This window comes from Schistocerca piceifrons, chromosome 3 (assembly GCF_021461385.2).
Source record: "Schistocerca piceifrons isolate TAMUIC-IGC-003096 chromosome 3, iqSchPice1.1, whole genome shotgun sequence".
In the NCBI taxonomy this organism is placed as follows: domain Eukaryota; kingdom Metazoa; phylum Arthropoda; class Insecta; order Orthoptera; family Acrididae; genus Schistocerca; species Schistocerca piceifrons.
Genome location: NC_060140.1, coordinates 855,836,039 through 855,859,814, shown reverse-complemented (window position 1 = coordinate 855,859,814; position 23,776 = coordinate 855,836,039). Strand labels below are relative to the sequence as shown.

At 42.6% G+C, this 23,776-nt stretch overlaps 1 protein-coding gene across 1 annotated transcript in view; it reads right to left on the bottom strand.

The window, feature by feature from the left end:
- Positions 1-23,776, bottom strand: part of LOC124789051 (25S rRNA (cytosine-C(5))-methyltransferase nop2) — a 151,131-nt gene that overhangs the window by 81,692 nt on the left and 45,663 nt on the right. The window contains exons 4-5 of the mRNA XM_047256341.1: positions 6,005-6,237; positions 2,618-2,785 (exon numbers count right to left, since the gene is read on the bottom strand). Coding sequence (XP_047112297.1) covers positions 2,618-2,785; positions 6,005-6,237 — 401 coding nt within the window. The remainder of the gene's footprint in view (positions 1-2,617; positions 2,786-6,004; positions 6,238-23,776) is intronic.

Below are 23,776 nucleotides of genomic sequence, written 5' to 3'. Positions count from 1 at the left end.
TGAATTAATTAACCATCAGATGTTTATTTGTCCCATTAGTGATCTACCAGTTTTGGTTAAAAACTAATGGGACAAATAAAGAGCTGATGGTTAAAATGCATTTTATAAAATACTTTACCATTATTGAACCTCACCAGATGGAAACACTATGAATTAACACACAAAGGAATTACAGACATTTGCTGCAAGTGGACACTGGTTGACATCAACTCTTGCAGGAATTGGCAAAAGGCTGCAAGTAATTAGGGCAATGGGCAAGGGGCACTACATTAGTAGTTTGTGGATAAGTTGAGAATTTGGGTTTGGCGGGAGAAGTGCTAGGGTAGTCCATCCAGTTGCAATGACCACTATGTCCAGATGGCTCAGCAGTCAGAGCATCTGCCAAGTAAGCAGAAGACCCAGGTTCGAATCCTAGTATGGCAGATACTTCCAACTTTTCCCACTGTTTTCAATCAATGCCTGCTTGTAGTCAATGTCTGTAACTCCTCTGTGTCTAGATTATATGTTCTTATTTATCGTAACTATGTGTACTAATGTGCCACCTATCAGCATGTTACCTTTTCCTCACAGACCTGTGCAAGCATGAATAGCCGATTAGACTGGCTACAATTCTGATTGGGCCACTAGCATTTATTTACACAATATTGTTTGGTTGACAAGTTACTAGTGTAATAATACTGTGTATCAATGCAAACTGTTAAGATGACTTTGTACTGTGCATAATGTGGCTTGGTTTTACTGCTGTATTGTTTTTTATTTTGTACTGTCATTTCTCTTTATTTCTTAGGTTTCAAATATCTAATATTTTATCTCAGTGAATTACGCCGTTATTTTATTGACATGCATCCCCCACATGGGCGTCCACTGCAATGCAGATGTCTCTTAGTCTCATTTTATGAGCAGATACTACACATGGTTTTATAATCCGTATGTAATTGACCTTTTGCTTGTATTATTACAGTTTTTTGTAATCCCTCCTGGTACTCTACCTGAGTACAATTTTCTGTTATTATGCAAGTTCTTCAGATGACTGTATATTCAGCTAAAACTAATCATTTAATGTTAAAATGACTGAATATTAATTCCTGAAACAAGACCAAAAGTTCCCTTTTTAAGAAAATTTGGAAAAGGAAAAGCCATGACAGGGGAAAACAAGATTCGGGTTAGAAAACTTGAAAACTTTACCCTATAGTGAGTAAGTGGATTTGTCCAAAAGCTAGCAAGATTCTCAGTTATTAGTGTGCTGATTCCATGTGAAAATCTCTCCAGTTGCTGTTCAGAACTTTACCAAGTCCACTACTGGTGTCAACCTTTATATTAGGCCATTTTTAAGGGTCTCACAAGAGGTTATTGTGCATTCTTTATTCTGGTTTTATGTGAAGAAACAGTTTGTGTAAACTTCTGCGAGGGAGGCATAATATTTTTTCAGAACCACTTGAACATAGTCTAATGTACAGGCTGAAACTGATAAGTGTCTGAATAAAGTTCTCTACTGAAACTGGAGCACTTTCCATTAATTAATTAATAAAAATATCTAAGTCTTGTTTATGTGTCTTTCAATTGTTCAACATTTATACTATTCAGCGTATTGCTACCTGTACACCTTAAATCATCTAAGAAAATACAACTTTTCCAAGAAAGAGGTGCCTTACAAAACTGTTGTTCAAGTAATTCTTAAGTACTGCCTGCCACTCTGGTAACATTATCAGGTAGGATTAATAGGAGAAATAGATAAGATCCAAAGAAGAATTGTGTATTTCACCAAAGTTTACTTAATTATCACAATCTTATATTAGACCAGGAAAGAAATGAAACTGAACTTAAGTTTGCTCACAACTCTTTAAAGGTTGAAATATACACACATTATGTGTGAAATATACACATATTATGAAACAAAATCGTAAACAATTTTATTCAAATATTTATTTAGCACTAAATTATATTACATACAACATTTTTAGTTCTTCCTCTACCTGCACAACTAAATTATATAACATGTAATGTTTTTAATTGTTCCTCTACATGCACAAATAAATAAATTCAATGAAATTTGTATACAGTGCAAAAAGGATTTCACACACACACAATTTGTGTGTGTGTGTGTGTGTGTGTGTGTGTGTGTGTTTTCATCTGTCAAATAAAGGAGGCAGATGGCCAAAACAAATACCACACTGGAGCCCAATTTACCAAAAAAGACTTAGGGGAAGACCCAAATGGGACACAGACTAAGAAAGGCAGTTGGACTCAACTGGCAACACAATACTCAAGAACGGCAGAATGAAAGAACCTGCTGGGATCCTTCTTTCTATGTTGCATGACAACTCAAAGAGGCCACATCACCAAGTGACTGGATTGGCTGATGATATATGTGTTTAAGGTGTTGATACAAGATAAGCATTTTCCTTAATAGACTGGTTTACTGTTATAATTTCAAGTTTGTATGTTTTAAGAGGAGTCGAGAAACTCCATATGCACAAACCTTACAAAATGACCACAACAAGAAAATCAGAGCTCATACGAAGCCTTCACCAAAAGTTGTTCTTCCCACCACAAATGTTAACAGGGAAGGAGAGAACTGGTAGTGATACAGGAAAAATATCCAGTTAGATAAACTCACCTTCCTTCTTCACGAAGTTTATTAAAATCTGAAAGCACCAGCACTATGTCTTTTATACGCTGCTGAACTTCAGGAAGGCCCTGGGGCTCGTTTAATTCAGCTTCTGATGGGAAGGTAAAAACATCTTGACTGGCAATGTTCATCTTCATTTCCTCTTCTGCCAGCTTTCTGAGTCATAGAAAGATAATCATTAATAAAATTCAAGTACACCCACCAATAATAACAAATCTACTGACAGTGTTTTGAAAGTGGCAGTTACTGCTTCATGCCAATATAGTATAGATACATCACCAAAATAAAGAAAATCAACTCACACAGAAGGACTACAGGAATTTAAAATATCCAAAATAAGCAATTATAGCAAGCGAAATTTTGCTAAATACAGATTCTACTTTATTAAGTTTCTTAAATGCACAATGCAGATTTGATAACACTATAACACTACCAATAAGACTGCACACAGTGTACATGTGCGACCAATTCTCGATTGCTGCTTCAGAGTTTGAGATCTCCACAACATTGGTTTAAAGGATGACAGCAGAGTAATTCAAAAGCACACTGCTATATTTGTTGCTAATTGGCTTGATCACTACAAGAGTGTCACAAATTTTCCATGAGCTTAAATAGGAATAGTTGGGGGGAAAAGCATGTTTTGCAAAACACTACTGGTTCTGAGAAAACCAGTATTTGTGTCAGACAGCAGAAAGAATCTGCAAGCCCCTATCACTCATCTCATGTAAGGCCCGTAGGAACAAAATCAGACAGATCAGGGCTGTTACAGGGGCATGAAGGCAAACATTTTTCCCCTCTCATTCCATTTGAAAGGGAAACGGGAAAGGAAATTACCAGAAATTGTAGAAAATACCCTCCACCGTGCATTGTACAGTCACTCACTGAGTATGTACATAGATATATATGAAAGAGAACTTGGACAGCAGCCAAGCAAATTCATTTCTGATGGCTATTAAGCAGAAAATTTCTGCCAAACGTTATGGGCAAACCACAAGTAAACTGCATGGGGAACTGTGTTAATGAGGTGTGGAAGTACATCTGCTAACCACAGTGTCATATCTTGAAATTAATTTCAGGAAAATCGTAGGAGTATACTGATCCTAGAACACTACAGACAGAAAGAAAATGTCACATGGAGGAAATGTTAACAAATAACTGCATATTGTCTACACACAGAATTTGACCATGTCACTGGACCAGTGACATGGAACACAATCCCTGAATAATATTCTCGAATCACCAGATGTTGTAACCAATTAAAATAATTCTTGGAGCAAGAAATAAATAAGGGATCTTCTGTCACACAGAGTTCGCACAATATAAAAATTCACGAACTTTACACATAGACACTCTTTGCGAAATAATGGGGCATCCATTAAGCGCACTTTTTGAAAAATGAGAAGTAGTAGTTGTTTCGGCAATCGACCTTATAGTCATTTTGAGACCGTTCTCCATTTATTTCACTTGCCGGGTACCCTCTCCATTTTAGCACAGCTACACACCATACATTTAGGAAATATTTTGTGTTGTTTCGAATTTTTGTTAGATGCAACTTTGGTCTAACAGTTTTTTCTTAATGCGCGTGTATGACATTACTGATCTCACTCATAATATTATCGTAAAGGTACAAACTTTTATCATGCAATAAATGTAACACTTGTTTGAATATTCTTTTTATATTATGTAAGATGGTCTTTTTTTCTTTGTTAAAGTTATTTTGTTTGATCAAATGGGACTATGGAAGTTGCCATAGGTAAGTGAATAGTGGGATACATTGTGGTAACTGTAACAAATGGTTTCACTGGGCAGAATATAGGGGAGAGAGCTCTATTATGTGCACATTGGCTATACTGTACTGTACTGTACCCTGCTCCATTTTTCTGTCTGTATGTGAAGGCTTGTCTCATGAACTATTGTACAGATTTACATACCCAGGGCGGACTGGTGTGACCACTCTGTCGACAAACAAACAGCCACAGAAGTGCAATGCCTTTCATGCATGGCTAGAATTGTTGCCAGGTTGCGCTTGGGCAGTCTGCTCTTGCGTTTAGGTACTGCAGTACACTAGCAAGTGCCATGTGACACATGGTTCTTAAATCATGAAAGCGATGATATTTAGCTACCTAAAATCATTATCAAATTTTTTAATCATAACTATAAGCAGTGCCCCAAAAGCAAAATTATCGCTAGAGCATACAAGTCGTCTGGTTGTAGATACATAGTACTACTCATGTGAAGCTGGGGTGGGTTGCTAGTGGTTGCATAAGTAGCAGTACTCTTTGCCTAGGAATTCATTTCTATTCTGGCAGTATGTTGGTGTCCATGTGCTTTCAGTGCTAAGTTTTGTACTTCATTGACTAACTGATCTGGATTTGGACTATCTTCAGATTACAACATGACACTATATCACATATACTGAAACTCCACGAAAACAGTCATCAAAAACATGCGAGTTGCAGGGCAAAAATTACTAACTTATAAAATATTGCTCCCTCTCATTAGCTATAATTTTATTTTAGTAAATTAGATTACTAATTTGTGACATATCTCCAACATCATCCAATCTTTAATAACTGTAAGTTGTGGAATCAACCCACCCTGATAGTCGAGCAAATTAAAATGCCCACTTCCAGGACACAGGGAGGCATGTCAGTCCCAGATTGAATGTGCCTCACAAATCAACAAGGTGGGCAGGAGGGGGGGGGGGGGGGGGCAGGCAACCTGCATGTGGTTTTCCCACACCCCACTAGGTGAATACCAGGCTGGTTCCCATGTCCCGCTTCAGATACATGATGCACAAACAGTTCAAAATATGATGTCACATTTGACCACTTGATTACACTAGATACAGATGGAATGAGTACAAGGATTTTTCTGCACATGGGAACTACCAGTAGCTTTAAAATGTTTTTGGGCATGGGGATGGTGACACCATCATAATAGTAGCCTATACACAGGTATGGTTGGTTCACCACGAAATTGGAGAAGTACCATACCAATTCTGGCATGGAAACGGCTGGATTAAGGTTACAACCAGGAAGGAAAGATATTCTCAGAAGAATAAATCACTGTTCACAATTCTTTAAAGGGAAAAGCTATTTGAAAAAAACTATTTTTGAAACACAACAGCATTTCTGAGCATTAAATAATGTATATGGTTGGGAAGAGAGCAGGTAAGATGGAACTCAGTCACCTGAGTGTTACATTGAACTAGAATTGAAAAGAGACTACATGATCAAAGCAAACTGACATTACAATGTGTGACTGAAGTGCTGAGGTGAGTGAATGAGTATGGACAAGTAGCCAACCTAACAGACATGGCAGGGGACGGCTACAACGACAGTACAAAATTATGTGTACAACAACGAAACATACTGCTCTTCCTCTTGCTGCTTCTTCAACTTCTTGGCAGCCTTTTCAACAGGCAAAAGATCATCCTCACTCTCTTCCTCTCCTTCACCCTCTTCGTTGCTTTCATCCTCAGCTGCAGCAGAGTCGTCATCCTCAGATTCTGGTACATCACTTCCAGCACCGTAATCGTCATCTGTCTCTGTGTACTCATCATCGTCACTGCCACTAACTCCGTCGATATCATTTAAGCTTTCCACCTGAAATGAGAAACCACAAACTGTCTAGAGAAAATTGCAGGTCAACTGTAATACTACGATTTGTAAATGAAGAAGAACCATCACTTTACACAAAACGCAAGAATATTAGTTAAATATAAACATGTGATTAGTCTCTCAAATTAATAGGAATTTATCTGTCCTAACATTAATAATTTCACATATTTATGAACTTTGTACCTTTGGATGCGGCAAAAAACTCCGCGTAACATCTTTGTACAAAAGCTTTCGTTTTTGATTAGTCAACACACAACATTTACACGATACAGCAGGGGTGCCTACAACAAAACTCACGAGACGTGTGTGGCTCTCGCTTCAATGTTGTGCAGCTCTTGAAATCAAGTACATAAACAAATAAAGTATAAAAATAATAAACATTTAAAATTTAAAAATTAAAACTGATGCACACTTATGTAATACAAATGTAATACAAATACTCTTGTTCAAACTGACAACCTTCTTGTCAGTTTTGCAATGATGTGCCGTGCTGACCTCGTAACAACACAGATCGAGTGCGGCAGTCAGTAGCCAGTCACATTCATAGCTACTAACGTGAAAACATTTCTACATGAAGTAACACTGTTTAAGTAAACTTGTGATTATTGCTGGTGTCATAACAGCTACAATATTGTCTACAAAGAATAAAAACAAAAAAGAGAACAGAGTGCTTAATGAAGAGTGGAAGGAGCAATTCGTTTTTGAAGGGAGGAACTGAAAACCAATGTCTCTCTTGTTTTAAATGACATTTTCACAATACAAAGACAGTAATCTTACATGCCATCATGACACTAACTTACCAGGAAAGGAGAAAGGCTTTACAATTTGTCCTCTGTTTAGAAAAACTAAATTGTCGCCTTTTTTTTAAAAAAAAAAAAGAAAGGAACTTCAGATGAAGAGTGGGGTTATGACCACATTTACCAAGGAAGCAGATTTAACAACTGAAGTTGGCTGTGTGTTGGCTTTCAATATCACAAAATCAAAGAAATCCTACACAGTTTACAAAGAACAGCACTGCACAAGTTGTTTCTATTTTAGACCCCAAAAAGAAGCACTACAAAAATTATTTAACTGAATAGATAAAAAATCTACTCACCAAGCAGTGGCAGAACACACACAAAAGACTGTTGAGATTGGCAAGCTTAAAGAGACAGTGGCTCCTTCTTCAGGCAGAAGGGTTGAAGGGGAAGGAAGAAGGGTGAAGGAATAGGACTGGAGAGGTCTAGGAAAAGGTTTTGTGGAGGGAGCAGCTTCGGAGCACACCATTGGTGACTCAGTATTATCCGGGTCTGGAATGTGTTGATCAGCTACTTTGACAGGGCCATGGTTTCCTAAAATCATGACCTGAAATGAGATCCATTCTGTCTGAAATTTTGCACACCATACCTAGAATAGCTTTCCATTGCCCTCCCAATCTCCGCAATATTCTTGTCAGATCGTATGCTCCTGCACCCATCTCCCTACCCTATGCAACCTCCTACCACCACCTACAATAGTCCTGTAACTGGCAAAACATATACTATCACAGGGAGAGCCACTTGCGAAACGACACGTCATATACCATCTATTATGCACTGTTCAGCCTTCTACATTGGCATGACTACCACCGAAGTATCAATTAGGATGAATGGGCATAGGCAGAGTGTATATACCGGCAACTGCAGTATCCTGTTGCAAGACATTTGTGACCTTGGGGGCTGTTTCACCACACGCGCCATCTTGATTCTTCCCCCAGATGCCAGTTTCTCAGAATTCCACAGGTGGGAATTAGCACTACAACATGTCCTTGGTTCTCCCCACCCACCTGACATTAATTTACATTACCTTCTTCCGTCTCAGCTCTTCTTCAGTGTAACTACTCTTTGCTTCACTCTCTTTTAGTTTTCTACATCTTTCATTGTCTTTCCTAATTTACACTGCCCCCTCCCACCTCTGTTACGTACAATGCACTTAGCTTTTCACTCTTATTAACTCATGCATGATGTTTAAGCAGTAATATCTGTCTAAATATTACCCTGTCTTCCACCTTTAAGCTCTCAAGTTTCCAAATCTCGTCTGATGCAGTCCCCATCAGTCTTTCCTTCTCATTCCGTACGGCAAATCTACCCCTTTTCCTAGACCTCTCCAGTCCTTTTCCTTCACCCTTCTTCTTCCCCTTTGACCCCTCTGCCTGAAGAAGGAGCCACTGGCTCTGGAAGCTTACCAATCACAACAGTCTTTTATGTGTGTGCTCTACCGCCGCTTGGTGAGTAGATTTTTTTATCTGTCCAATTAAATAATTTTGTTAGTAATTGATTGTTTTCGTTGTCACACTACAAAAACTGGTTGACAAAATGCCTGTTTCTAAACATACAATAGAGATGTGAGTTTCTGCTATTAGTAGTGACACTGAAAGTGACCTATAAAAATATATATACAAGGTGAGTTCAAAAAGAAACAAAACTTTTCCTGTCTCAGCTTTATTGCTTACGGTATAACATTTTAAGCACTGTCCCCTTCAGAATAGTCCCATCTACTGACAATGCATCATTCCCATCATTTCTTCCACTTTTGGTACGCCTCCTGGAACACATTTTATGTGATGGCATGCAGATTTCTTGTCGAATTATACTGTAGCTCCCCTATGGTTTGGAAATGACATCCTTGCAACGTGTTTTTCAGTTTGGGAAAAAGTCTGCTGGTGCTAGGTCTGGAGAATATGGTGGATGGGGCACAATGGGAATGTGGTGTTTTGCTGGATAGCTGCAGACAAGGAGTGACGCGTGAGCTGGTGCATTGTCATGATGCAACATCTAACTCTTGCTTTCCCACAGTTCAGGCCTCTCCCTGCGCACAGCATCTCTCACGCGCAGCACGATACCCTAGTAGACTTCCTTGTTTACCATCTGGCCACACGGCACAAATTCATGACAGATAATCAGATAGTCAAAAAACACAACTAACATCACCTTGATCTTTGACTAACTGATGCATGCTTTTTATGGGCAAGGTGACCCTTGGCCCAACCACTGTGATCACTCCATCTTCCCTTCAGCATCATAGCCATACACCCACATCTCATTGCCTGTTAGGATGTTGTTAAGAAATTTCTCACTGTCAGCAGCAAGCAGTTCGTCGCACATTTCAACACTGGTCTCTTTTTAAACTTCAGCCAACAAACGCGGAATGAATTATGTCTCGCCAGTGTAAAAACCTACAGAGGGCAGTGCTCAATTCGGAGGCAAGTCAGGGCCACTTCATCCCTACAGAGTGACAGGCCAGAGAAATGTCACAGCTGGATAGCCGACATCACCTGTCACTGCCAGCCACTCCTCCTGCAAGGATCTGCGACTCACTGGTGAAATCACACCTTGCAAGGAAAAGGCAAAATGTGTCATCATGTGTTCCATGCAGCCTTCTTGTTGGCAGTCAGTCACAGACTACATGAGCCATTTTCTCCGCTGGGTACATATGTTGCCACATTTGTAGGGCACTAAGGGAATCAGTGCAGATGAGAAACTATTTGTCTTGAAGTCTCCTCATCTGTTCCAGTGTCTTAAGGATCAGACGGAGCTCTGCAGAAAACATAGTATAGCCACCACGAAGGCAAATGCTGAAGACATAGTTGGGGAATATTGCTGAACAGCCAAAGGAGTCTCCTTGTTTGGATCAATCAGTGCATACAACTTTAAAACCATGATGCCTATCTACAATGTTAAAAAAAACGAGACAGGGACATAAAATCTGAAGTGCAATCTTTCTTAAAATCTGTCAAGTCTAAAGTAATTCAGGGCCTTTGTGGGAGCCAAGGTGGAGATCTGTTCCAACCATGGTTTAGAAAAAAAATCAGTCACACTCATTGTGGCATTTGATAGATACAGAGGCGAGCAAGTGTGCCGGGACTTACCCCAGCTCACTGCTAGTAGCGCCACGTCACCATAACGCATCTGTGCGTAGCACAAAAGTATTGCACCATAATTTAAGAATGAAATGAAAAGTTAAAGTTGTTTTTCCAAACTATGTCAGCATTTGCTTTAGTGTACTAATGTTTGAACTGTCAAATCTCAGATTGATCAGATGAATATCTTTCCCTAAATAGATCGTTTTACGAAAAAAAAGTGGCATTAAATAATAAAACCGTTGTTGTTGTTGTTGTTGTTGTCTTCAGTCCTGAGACTGATTTGATGCAGCTCTCCATGCTACTCTATCCTGTGAAAGCTTCTTCATCTCCCAGTACCTACTGCAGCCTACATCCTTCTGAATCTGCTTAGTGTATTCATCTCTTGGTCTCCCTCTACGATTTTTACCCTCCACACTGCCCTCCAATACTAAATTGGTGATCCCTCGATGTCTCAGAACATGTCCTACCGACCGATCCCTTCTTATAGTCAAGTTGTGCCACAAGCTCCTCTTCTCCCCAATTCTATTCAATACCTCCACATTAGTTATGTGATCTACCCATCTAATCTTCAGCATTCTTCTGTAGCATCACATTTCAAAAGTTTCTATTCTCTTCTTGTCTAAACTATTTATCATCCACGTTTCACTTCAATACATCGCTACACTCCATACAAATACTTTCAGAAACGACTTCCTGACATTTAAATCTATACTCTATGTTAAAAAATTCTTCTTCTTCAGAAACGGTTTCCTTGCCATTGCCAGTCTACATTTTATATCCTCTCTACTTCGACCATCATCAGTTATTTTGCTCCCCAAATAGCAAGTCTCCTTTACTACTTTAAGTGTCTCATTTCCTAATCTAACTCCCTCAGCATCACCTGACTTAATTCGACTACATTCCATTATCCTCGTTTTACTTTTGTTGATGTTCATCTTGTACCCTCCTTTCAATACACTGTACATTCCGTTCAACTGCTCTTCCAAGTCCTTTGCTGTCTCTGACAGAATTACAATGTCATCGGCGAACCTCAAAGTTTTTATTTCTTCTCCGTGGATTTTAATACCTACTCCGAATTTTTCTTTTGTTTCCTTTATTGCTTGCTCAATAAACAGATTGAATAACATCGGGGATAGGCTACAACCCTGTCTCACGCCCTTCCCAACCACTGCTTCCCTTTCATACCCCTCGACTCTTATAACTGCCATCTGCTTTCTGTACAAATTGTAAATAGCCTTTCGCTCCCGGTATTTTACCCCTGTCACCTTCAGAATTTGAAAGAGAGTATTCCAGTCAACACTGTCAAATGCTTTCTCTAAGTCTACAAATGCTAGAAACATAGGTTTGCCTTTCCTTAATCTATTTTCTAAGATAAGTCGTTAGGGTCAGTATTGCCTCACATGTTCCAACATTTCTACGGAATCCAAACTGATCTTCCCTGAGGTCGACATCTATCAGTTTTTCCATTCGTCTGTAAAGAATTCGCGTTAGTATTTTGCAGCTGTGACGTATTAAACTGATAGTTCGGTAATTTTCACATCTGTCAACACCTGCTTTCTTTGGGATTGGAATTATTATATTCTTCTTGAAGTCTGAGGGTATTTCATCTGTCTCATACATCTCATACATAACACTAGGAACCCAAAAATTGGTATGTCGAAATTAATTGGTATGTCAGAATTAACTGTTACAAGTTTCAGCTTGATTAGAGCAATATTCTGGTCAGAATCCACATTTTTAAGAGAAGTTGAAGGCTTAAAAATTTGTATGAAGCTTCAGTTCAGCATAAAAATAGTAATTACGTGACCCCACAAGCTACCTCTAATAGTTTTCAAGTAATTTACTGAAAACTAAATTTGGAACAAAAACGTCCTTATTTGTAGTAGATTAGTATCTTGTTATATTAATACTACAAATAGAAAGTTCTGATTACAGTACGTGATGAAAAATATTAGATAATAGAGCTAGAACAAATTTCAAGACCTGGATGTAAATAATGACAAATACAATGTCTCAAAGTTGTGGTTCAGAGGTCATGTTCTACTGTCAGTTCCATTCTAAAAATTCTAGATGGCATTGTTTAAATGCAGGCGAGCTAAAAGTTTTTCTGTGATTTTAACCAACTTAGCTACAGTCATATAAAAATTACAAAGATTCTAAATTGATTCATGACAGTGTTATAAAACACTGTGTCCAGGAAAGCAGCCGTTTAGAGGCTACTACTGTGGGCATAGAATAGATAACAGCAGATGTTCCCTTGGCCGTCCATACTGTGCCCGTATATAAATATGGCCCGAGAGGCAACACTTCACTGCACTACTGTACGATCCCCGTCAGTCAAATGCTGGAGTAAGCACTGCCTCAGACGACGTCACAGACAGTTCCATTCTAAAAATTCTAGATGGCATATTTAAATGCAGGCGAGCTAAAAAAATTTCTGTGATTTTAATCAACTTAGCTACAGTCATAAAAATTACAAAGATTCTAAATTGATTCATGACATAGTTATAAAACATTTTGTGTCCAGGAAAGTGGCCGTTTAAAGGCTACTACTGTGGGCATAGAGCGGATAACAGCAGATGTTCCCTTGGCCATCCACTGTTCCTGTATATAAATACAGCCTGAGAGGCAACACTTCACTTCACTACACTTCGCACCCAACTACTATATGACCCCCATCAGTCAAATGCTGGAGTACGCACTGTCTCAGATGATGTCACAGACAGGCCGTTACTAAACGTATATTTTCAGTAATAACAGAAAGTGAGCTCACGAGGACTGTACAGTGTTCTGGGTCGTTTAGATTTGTGAAAAGACTTCACTTTGCACCCAGCTACCTTACGGTCCATGTCAGTCAAACGCCAGAGTATGCGCTGCCTCAGAGGACGTCACAGACAGGCTGCAACTAAACGCATATTTTCAGTAATAATCGGAATTGAACTCGCGAGGACTGTACACCATCCTGGATCACTTAGATTTCACAGAAGTAACTGTTAGTGTGCTGCTTGTAATGATAACAAATCTGCATGGCAAGTGGTGAAATTATTTTCCACTTTTGTGGCGATCAATTATTTCAATTATCAGAAGTCAGGGCGAAAGACAATTTAATGGAAACTTACCATACAGGTCATCTCTGAACTGCTCATAGTGCTGTTTAGGATAGAGACATTTACTATTATTACTATTATTATTATTATCATCATCATCATCATCATCATCATCATCATCATCAGGAATATTACTATGTTGTGCATGTGAAAGTTGATCAAATATATCTATCAATTAAAACTCAAAATCTTCATTCATATCATAGGTCCTGACCCCACTGAGTAAACAAACAGGGAATAGGTACATTTCTTTCAGTGGGCTGGACAAAAATGTAGACTTGCAGACTGGAAACAATGGTCAGTATGTCCTCCATCGCTTTCTGGCTGAACACAAAAATAGTTTCCAGGCTCCCGTAAAAAACGGCGAACAATATCCTAATATTTCCTATTAATAATGTTGTTGTTGTTGTTATTATTATCATCAAAATTCAAATGGTTCAAATGGCTCTGAGCACTATGGGACTTAACATCTGTGGTCATCAGTCCCCTAGAACTTAGAACTACTTAAACCTAACTAGCCTAAGGACACGACACACATCCATGCCCGAGGCAGGATTCAAACCTGCGACCGTAGCAGTCGCGCGGTTCCGGACTGAGCGCCTAGAACCGCTAGACCACCACGGCCGGCGTTATTATCATCTCTAAAAAGGCAGTCCTTCATGTGAATGCCATAAGGCCTCACTGCTAAGTGATGAGTACGAAAAAGCCTTTCCATTGGTGGCCAAGAACAATATGTTACAGTATGGACAGTGTATTATAGGCCTGAAATGAAGCCAGTGTAAAGGGACATCATCATCTAGTATTGCTTTTCCTCAACAGCAGTAGTCAATATCAGTCATATTTTTCGAATTTTGGATAAGTCAATATTGTCTCAGCTGTTTTTCTTGATAATTTCATATAAATTTATACACAATATGTTATATTTCAAGCTAAAATTTATGAAAAGAAATTACTTTATTTTCATTGTTACAATTGATATTTACTAGTTCTGAATGCACAGTTTAATTCTTTTTTTTTTTAAAGAAACATTCGAAATTACAAAATATGTGGCACAATTAAGATTTTTATTACTAATTATGCAATCTAGAACTATTTGTTATGTTTATTCCTGGATTCATTTATGAAATAATAAAAATTCATTAGTCAAGAAAAACTGTAAACCCTTTGGAATATTGTTATTACCGCAGAGTGAAGTAGTAATAAGCATGTCTCTGATGTGATTGGATGTATTTTTGTATTTTGGATGAACAATGTAATTTTGGCTTCGTTAATGTGAAAATTCAAAAGATAGTGTGATATAGTAAAATGTGAGGCAATTAATTATCATAAAAAATTCTGCAATGACTTTCTTCAAAATTATTTAGATCAACTGAAGCATGAGAACCTAAAATGTGAGAATTTCAGCTTCCAGAATCAGATCCCTAGACATGAAGAACTGGAGCCAACTGTGCACGAAAAGATAAGTAAAAATTTTATTGTAAATCTTACTCCTCCTGAATCTTCTGGAAAGACTTTATCATAGCAACAACAAAGAAGGGAGGGGTAGATTACACCAACTAAATCCCTTCATTGTGCACCATGTCCAATGTCTTTAAATAAGAGGGTCATGCACACCCATACATCATACACTCGTAATCAAACTGAGCTCGCATTAAGGCCCTGTAAAACTGGAGTAGACAATAACTGCTCAGTTATGTGTGGTCCTTCCTGGGTTTCAAGTATGGAATTATAGCCACTCCTTGACACAAGTTGGGAAAATGACCTGACACCCAAATGAGGTTAAAGAGGGTGACAAGACTGACTGTTGCACCCCGTGAGGTGCTACAACATACTATAAGCGGCCCTATCATGACCAGGTAACATGTCACAAGCTGATAATATAGAATCCAGCTACCACATGGAGAAGGGGCAGTTGTATTTATCATCAGTGGTGGAACCGAAGTGCGAATTGCTCCTCTCAGTAGAGACTCTGCAGTGCCAGATAGATGAATCCTGACTGGCAGAAACCTCCATAATTTGGGCAATGCCTCGCAGTTTGGTCTGGAGACAGATTGCCTGCCCCCATTACAGCAGTCATAGGGCATCACCCTCCTCTATCAAAAATCCTCCTGATGGTCTCCATTATGAATGTACTCTTAATGGAATGGTTTATGGTGGCCAGTAACTGTTACCACGATCTCTCTTTGTTCTTTCTAATAATTTGGCAACACTTTGCCCCAACTACCCGAAAGGCTGCGAGGTTCTCTACAGTTGGCTGTTACTTGAACCTACGTAGTGACACAAGCACCAGTCTCACTGCAGAGCAGCATTTGCCATTCCACCAAGGGACAGGCTATCTTTCCAGCTGGCCTGAAGGATGCAGAATTAATACTTATGTGGCACAGTGGATTATTTGGGTAAAATGACCCACCCATTCCTGAACTCTGTGATGGTGTTAAAATGCAGCATGTCAGCTGTAAAGCATCTAGTCTGTCCTATGGTAAACCCATCGCAGTGGCTTTCTTTTGCACACTACTCGGGTTGGCAGGTGAATCCACATCGGGGGAGAGATTACTTGGGCACAAGTCACCGACCACTTCCCACCAAGTGGTGTGTGCAAGGGCTGGAGAACATAATGACAGATCAGTAGCAGGGAATGACTGTGACAGCACTGAAGTGTGTGCTCCACCCTGTACTGAGCAAAATTGCACATGAGAACATAAGAAGGCTCTCAATTGGTCTACCCCTTGGACAGGTGGTTGCAGTGCCTCAAATTACACTGTGTGCGTTAAAACCACCACAGAGAATAAACATGTAGCTCGACAGCTCAAGGGTGTCAGAGGATTAAAAATGTGTTGTTGAAAATAACATTAGTCTAGCCTTAGCTAACAGACATAGTTTCACCGCAGTCTTGAGCGAATTCCAAGTTTCACTGAAGTATGGAAGCCATTTTAAGAGAGGAGAGGTTCTCCTCTGGCTTTCCCCATCGTTCCTCTGTGGAGGGGTGGTTACTCGGAGGACTCGCTGGTTCCTCAGGCTGACATCAGCATCCACACCATCAACAGAATGGTCATTGTCTGTTCCATCAGACAGGACCAAGGTCGCACAGTCTCATGGGTTTGGATGTTCTGTGAAAGTCTGTGACACATTCACTTTCTCATTCCTGCTGGAGTTCTTTGGTATCTACACCCATGCTCATAAATTAAGGATGATGCTGATACATGGTGAAACAACACTCTGGTGGGTGGCTGGCTCTGAGCACTATGCGACTTAACTTCTGAGGTCATCAGTCGCCTAGAACTTAGAACTAATTAAACCTAACTAACCTAAGGACATCACACACATCCATGCCCGAGGCAGGATTCGAACCTGCGACCGTAGCGGTCACGCGGTTCCAGACTGAAGCGCCTTTAACCGCACGGCCACACCGGCCGGCCTGGTGGGTGGTTTGCGGGTTTAAACCACCTCGGGGTATGACCATGCGGTGCATTTGACCTGCAGTCATCACAAGGTGGTGGTGGCAGGAGTCCACATATGCAGAGGTGTGTTGGAGGATGTCAGAGTAAGGTGCAGCAAGTAAGCGTGCAGATGTTTTCAGATGTGCTAATGGTGACTGTGTGTTGAAAATGGTTCAAAGAACACATACCGATAACATTATGAGGGGTGGAATACTAGGGCGACTGGAGGCTTGTCAAACACAGCAGGCCGTAGCATGGGCCCTCCGTGTGCCACAAAGTGTGATCTCAAGACTACGGCAACAATTCCAGCAGACAGGAAACATGTCCAGGCGCTACAGTACAGGACGTCCACAGTGTACAACACTGCAAGAAGACCGATATCTCACCATCAGTGCCCGCAGACGACCACGGACTACTGCAGGTAGCCTTGCTCGGGACCTTACCGCAGCCAGTGGAACAGTTGTCTCGAGACACACAGTCTACAGACGACTGAACAGACATGGTTTATTCGCCCGGAGACCTGCAAGGTGCATTCCACTGACCCCTGGGCACAGGAGAGCCCGTAAAGTCTGGTGTCAAGAACACAGTACATGGTCATTGGAATAGTGGTCCCATGTTATATTCACGGACGAGTCCAGGTATAGTCTGAACAGTGATTCTTGCCGGGTTTTCATCTGGCGTGAACCAGGAACCAGATACCAACTCCTTAATGTCCTTGAAAGGGACCTGTGTGGAGGTCGTGGTTTGAAGGTGTGGGGTGGGATTACGATCGGTGCACGTACACCCCTGCATGTCTTTGACAAGGAACTGTAACAGGTCAGGTGTATCGGGACATCATTTTGCACCAGTACGTCCGCCTTTTCAGGGGTGCATTTGGTCCCACCTTCCTCCTGATGGACGACGATAACGCACAGCCCCACCGAGCTACCATCGTGTAGGAGTACCTCGAAACAGAAGATATCAGGCAAACGGAGTGGCCTGCCCGTTCTCCAAACCTAAACCCCATCGAGCATGTCTGGGACGCTCTCAGTCGACGTATCGCTGCAAGTCTTCAAACCCCTACGACACTTCAGGAGCTCCAACAGGCACTGGTGCAAGAATGGGAGGCTATACTCCAGCAGCTGCTCGACCACCTGATCCAGAGTATGCCAACCTGTTGTGCTGCCTGTGTACGTGTGCACGGTGATCATATCCCACGTTGATGACGGGGTACATGCGTAGGAAACAGTGGCGTTTTGTAGCACTTGTGTTTCGGGACGGTTTTCTCAACTTATCACCAATACCGTGGACTTGCAGTACTGTGTTGTGTGTGTTCCCTATGTGTCGATGCTATTAGAGTCAGTTTTGTGTAGTGCCACGTTGTGTGGCACCACATTCTGCAATTATCCTTAATTTATGAGCATGAGTGTGGAGCCATAATGTCACGGCACACCACAACTCTTTTACAACAATTTAGACCAATGAACAGCCCACTGTCGACAGCATATTCTCCAAGTACACTCCTGGAAATGGAAAAAAGAACACAATGACACCGGTGTGTCAGACCCAAAATACTTGCTCCGGACACTGCGAGAGGGCTGTACAAGCAATGATCACACGCACGGCACAGCGGACACACCAGGAACCGCGGTGTTGGCCGTCGAATGGCGCTAGCTGCGCAGCATTTGTGCTCCGCCGCCGTCAGTGTCAGCCAGTTTGCCGTGGCATACGGAGCTCCATCGCAGTCTTTAACACTGGTAGCATGCCGCGACAGCGTGGACGTGAACCGTATGTGCAGTTGACGGACTTTGAGCGAGGGCGTATAGTGGGCATGCTGGAGGCCGGGTGGACGTACCGCCGAATTGCTCAACACGTGGGGCGTGAGGTCTCCACAGTACATCGATGTTGTCGCCAGTGGTCGGCGGAAGGTGCACGTGCCCGTTGACCTGGGACCGGACCGCAGCGACGCACGGATGCACGCCAAGACCGTAGGATCCTACGCAGTGCCGTAGGGGACCGCACCGCCACTTCCCAGCAAATTAGGGACACTGTTGCTCCTGGGGTATCGGCGAAGACCATTCAAACCGTCTCCATGAAGCTGGGCTACGGTCCCGCACACCGTTAGGCCGTCTTCCGCTCACGCCCAAACATTGTGCAGCCCGCCTCCAGTGGTGTCGCGACAGGCGTGAATGGAGGGACGAATGGAGACGTGTCGTCTTCAGCGATGAGAGTCGCTTCTTCCTTGGTGCCAATAATGGTCGTATGCGTGTTTGGCGCCGTGCAGGTGAGCGCCACAATCAGGACTGCATACGACCGAGGCACACAGGGCCAACACCCGGCATCATGGTGTGGGGAGCGATCTCCTACACTGGCCGTACACCACTGGTGATCGTCGAGGGAACACTGAATAGGGCACGGTACATCCAAACCGTCATCGAACCCATCGTTCTACCATTCCTAGACCGGCAAGGGAACTTGCTGTTCCAACAGGACAATGCACGTCCGCATGTATCCCGTGCCACCCAACGTGCTCTAGAAGGTGTAAGTCAACTAACCTGGCCAGCAAGATCTCCGGATCTGTCCCCCATTGAGCATGTTTGGGACTGGATGAAGCGTCGTCTCACGCGGTCTGCACGTCCAGCACGAACACTGGTCCAACTGAGGCGCCAGGTGGAAATGGCATGGCAAGCCGTCCCACAGGACTACATCCAGCATCTCTACGATCGTCTCCATGGGAGAATAGCAGCCTGCATTGCTGCGAAAGGTGGATATACACTGTACTAGTGCCGACATTGTGCATGCTCTGTTGCCTGTTGTCTATGTGCCTGTGGTTCTGTCAGTGTGATCATGTGATGTATCTGACCCCAGGAATGTGTCAATAAAGTTTCCCCTTCCTGGGACAATGAATTCACGGTGTTCTTATTTCAATTTCCAGGAGTGTAGTTTAACATTTAACAACCTGCTCACTCAGGTAGCTCACAGTGCCTTGATCACAAGTTTACCACTGTGCAGCCTACTGAAAGGTTTTACTTATCCTGCACGGACCTATAGAGTTTTGTGGATGTAGAAAGGTGACAATTTCTAATGGGAACCTTCTACACATATAGCAACAATAAATACATCACGTATTACACGATGTGGTCCACTACTATTATTGCTTTCTCTTACATCCACAAGCGCATCAGGTGGACTAGTCAAATGAGATCTCTCTGGAGGTTGAGTGCTAATACTGCCCAATGCACCACCTAAACCACTTTGAATAGAAGAAAGGAATTTAGGCCTCATGGTGTTCCCACAAGCAGCTAAGGAAGTAAATGTCCACCCAGACAGAGTCCCATTTGCTTGCATATATCTTATACAACTGAGGTGCAACAGGTTCACTAGTCCTCAGCTCAGAAAACCCATGTCCACTATGCCTGCCTGTACCCACTAAACAAAAGCTGAGCTCCCTGATGCGATCACCATTTAGAATGACTCAGGGAGCACATGTTACTTTATCAAAAATACAAATCAAACAATGGAAAATCCAGGATGGAATGTAACAATATTAGAGAAGGAAAGTTGCTATTCACCATATAGCGGAGATGCTGAGTCGCGATAGGCACAACAAAAAGATTCACACAATTATAGGTTTCGGTCATTAAGGCCTTTGTCAGCGATAGACACACATACACACACGCGTCTGCGCGCACGCAAAGTGGTTTCAGTTGTCTGACACTGCAGACATGTGTGCAAGTTGCGTTTGCGTGTGTGTGTGTGTGTGTGTGTGTGAATCTTTTTGTTGTGCTATCATGACTTAGTATCTCCGCTATATGGTGAGGAGCAACTTTCTTTATCAAAAATACCACAGATGCAGCACTTAACATCCTTTTCATTAATATTAGGACAAGGATAGATTGCTACTCACCATAAACATTACACGTTGAGTTGCAGATAGGCACAACAAAAAGACTGACACACATTTAGCTTTCAGCCAAAGTCTTCCTCAGAAAAGAAAACACACACACACACACACACACACACACACACACACACACACACCAACAAACTAGCACTCCGCATGACTTCTGCAATCTCTGGCAGCTCAGACCAGAATGTAACTGTCATAGTGAATGAAAGCAGTCATCTGGGATAGGGCAAGGAAAAGGAAGGGAAAGGATAGTACAGTATGGGTGAGTGGAGAAAAAGAGCACTGTCTGGTGGAGCATGCGGGGATTAGATGGAGCCATGACAAGACTGTTGGGCACAGCATTGGAAGGCTGTGAGGCAGAGAGGGGAGGGTAACCAGGAACGGAAAGGAGAAGTAGGAAAGAGAAAATATGTGCGGCTCACAATGAGTGTTGGGAGAAGGGGGGGAGTGTTAATGACGGAGGAGGTGATAAGCAGAGGTGTTGGACACTGCTTGTGTAGGGTGTGGGCATAATATGTTACCTGAGTGATTATAATTTTTTTTTAGATCATTGGCACCCAGTCACAAATGTTAGTGCACTAAGAGCATAGAAAAACGCAAGAGGGCAACACCAGAAAGTGCTTACAAAGACGCAGATAAACAAAATAAAAGAGTTAAATCTCTTTGGACAAGTCCGTCAATGTAATAAAACTAAGGATACGAGCAGCTGCTAGAGCGTCATCAGCTAAAAGTTCCTGTAAGATAGACGGCAGACACAGGACAACACGAGAGTGAATAAAACGGGGACAGGACAATAAAACACGGCGCACTGTCAATGGATGACCACAGGAGCACTGCGAGGTGGGGTCACCAGACAACAGGTAGCGGTGGCTAAATCAGTAATGCCCAATCCGCAACCTGGCCAAAATGACCTCCTCTCGCCGGGAAGGGCGTGAGGTCATCCAAGGCGTCGAGATCGGTTTGATGGCCCTAAGCTTATTTTCATGGAGAGAGGACCAAGCCTCATGCCACAACGATGAAACACGCCGACAAAGAACCCCAGTAACATCAGTTGATGGGACACAAAAGGAAGCTGTCCGAGGCAGGAGGACAGCAGCCTTGGCCGCAGCATCAGCAGCATCGTTCCCAGCACACAAACATGGCCAGGAATCCACAAAAAAAGGACAGTAGTGCTGGTATCAGCTAGCGACTAAACGGATCGTTGAATTCGTTGCACGAGAGGGTGGTCCGAATATGGGTCATGGAGACTCTGAATGGCGCTCAAAAAATCAGAGCAGATGGCATAGGGAGAATGACGATGGCGACGGATGTACTGAACAGCCTGATAGAGAGCAAAATGCTCAGCTGTAAAGCTTGAACACTGGTCAAGGAGCCGGTAGTGAAAGGTATCATCCCCAACGACAAAGGTACATCCGACACCAGCAGTAATCTTGGAGCCATCTGTGTAAATAATGACATTATTAGCGAGCCTTGAACGAAGTTCGACAAATCTCGAGCAGTGTCGAATCCGCGGTCCTCTCCTTTGGGAGCGAGCTGAGTTCAAGGTGAAAGCGAACCTGAGCCTGGAGCCAAGGTGGCGTCGGGCTCTCACCCACTCGAAAAGTCGTAGGGAGGGTAAAATCGAGCTGTTAAAGTAGGCGACGAAAGCGAACTCTAGGAGGTAACAGGGCAGAGACATACAGCCCATATTAGCGGTCGAGAGAGTTGTCAAAGAAGGAGAAATATGACGGGTGGTCAGGCATTGACATCAGTCGGCAGGCGTACCGAGAAAGCAATATATCGCGCTGGCAGTTTAGCAGTAATGCGGCAGCTTCGGCATACAGACTCTCAACAGGGCTGGTGTAGAATGCTCCAGTCGCCAGATGTAACCCCCGATGGTGGATAGAGTTTAGACAGCGTAAGATGGACGGCCGGGCAGAAGAGTAGACAAAGCTCCCATAATCCAGCTTTGATTGGACAATGGACCGATATAAGCGAAGCAGGACCATTCAATCTGCTCCCCATGACGCACCGCTGAGAACACGGAGGACATTTAAGGAATGGGTACAACGAGCAGCCAAGTAAGACGCATGTGGAGACCAGCAAAGTTTCCTGTCAAATTTAAGACTTAAAAATTTTTTTGTCTCCACGAATGGAAGAGCAATGGGACCGAGATGTAAGGATGGTGGCAGAAACTGTTTGTAACGCCAGAAGTTCATACAGACTGTTTTCGCACCAGAAAAACAGAAACCGTTAGTGACACTCCAGGAATATAGACGGTCTAGACAATGCTGAAGACAGCGCTCCAGGAGACATGTTCTCCGAGCGCTGCAGTAGATCGTAAAGTTGTCCACGAAAAGGGAGCCTTAAACGTCAGCTGGAAGGCAATCCATTATTGGATTGATAGCTATGGCAAAAAGGGCCACGCTCAAAACAGAGCCCTGGGGCACCCCATTCTCCTGGCAAAAGGCATCTGACAAAACAGGACCCACACGTACCCTGAACATTCAATCCATTACAAATGCATTAATTAAAAGAGGGAGGCGACTGCGAAGGCCCCAAGTGTGCATGGTGCGGAGAATACCCGCCCTCCAACAGGTGTTGTAAGCATTCTCCAAATTGAAGAACACAGCCACCGTCTGGCGCTTACGCGAAAAGTTGTTCATAATGAAGGTCGACAAGGTAACTAGGCGGTCAACAGCAGAGCGGCACCTACGAAAGCCACATTGGACATTGGTAAGGAGGCGTTGAGATTCAAGGAGCCAAACCAATCGAGAATTTACCATGCGCTCTATCACCTTGCAGATCCAGCTGGCAAGGGAGATGAGGCGATAACTGGAAGGAAGGTGTTTGTTCTTTCCTGGTTTGGGTATGGGAACAACAATTGCTTCACGCCAGCGTGTGGGAACATGACCTTCAGTCCAGGTGCGATTATAGGCACGAAGAAGAAAGCCTTTACCTGCAGGAGAAAGGTTCTTCAGCATCGGAATATGGATACCATCGGGCCCCGCAGCAGAGGATCGGGACCGGGTGAGTGCACTTTCAAGTTCCCGCACGGTGAAGGTGGCATTGTAACTTTCATGATTCAAAGACTTGAAAGAAGGTGGTTGTGCCTCCTCAGTTTGTTTTTGGGGGAGGAAGGCAGGGTGTTAATTGGCAGAGCTCGAAACCTCCGCAAAAAAGCGGCCGAAGGCATTTCAGACATCCTCAGGATCCACAAGGACTTCATTCG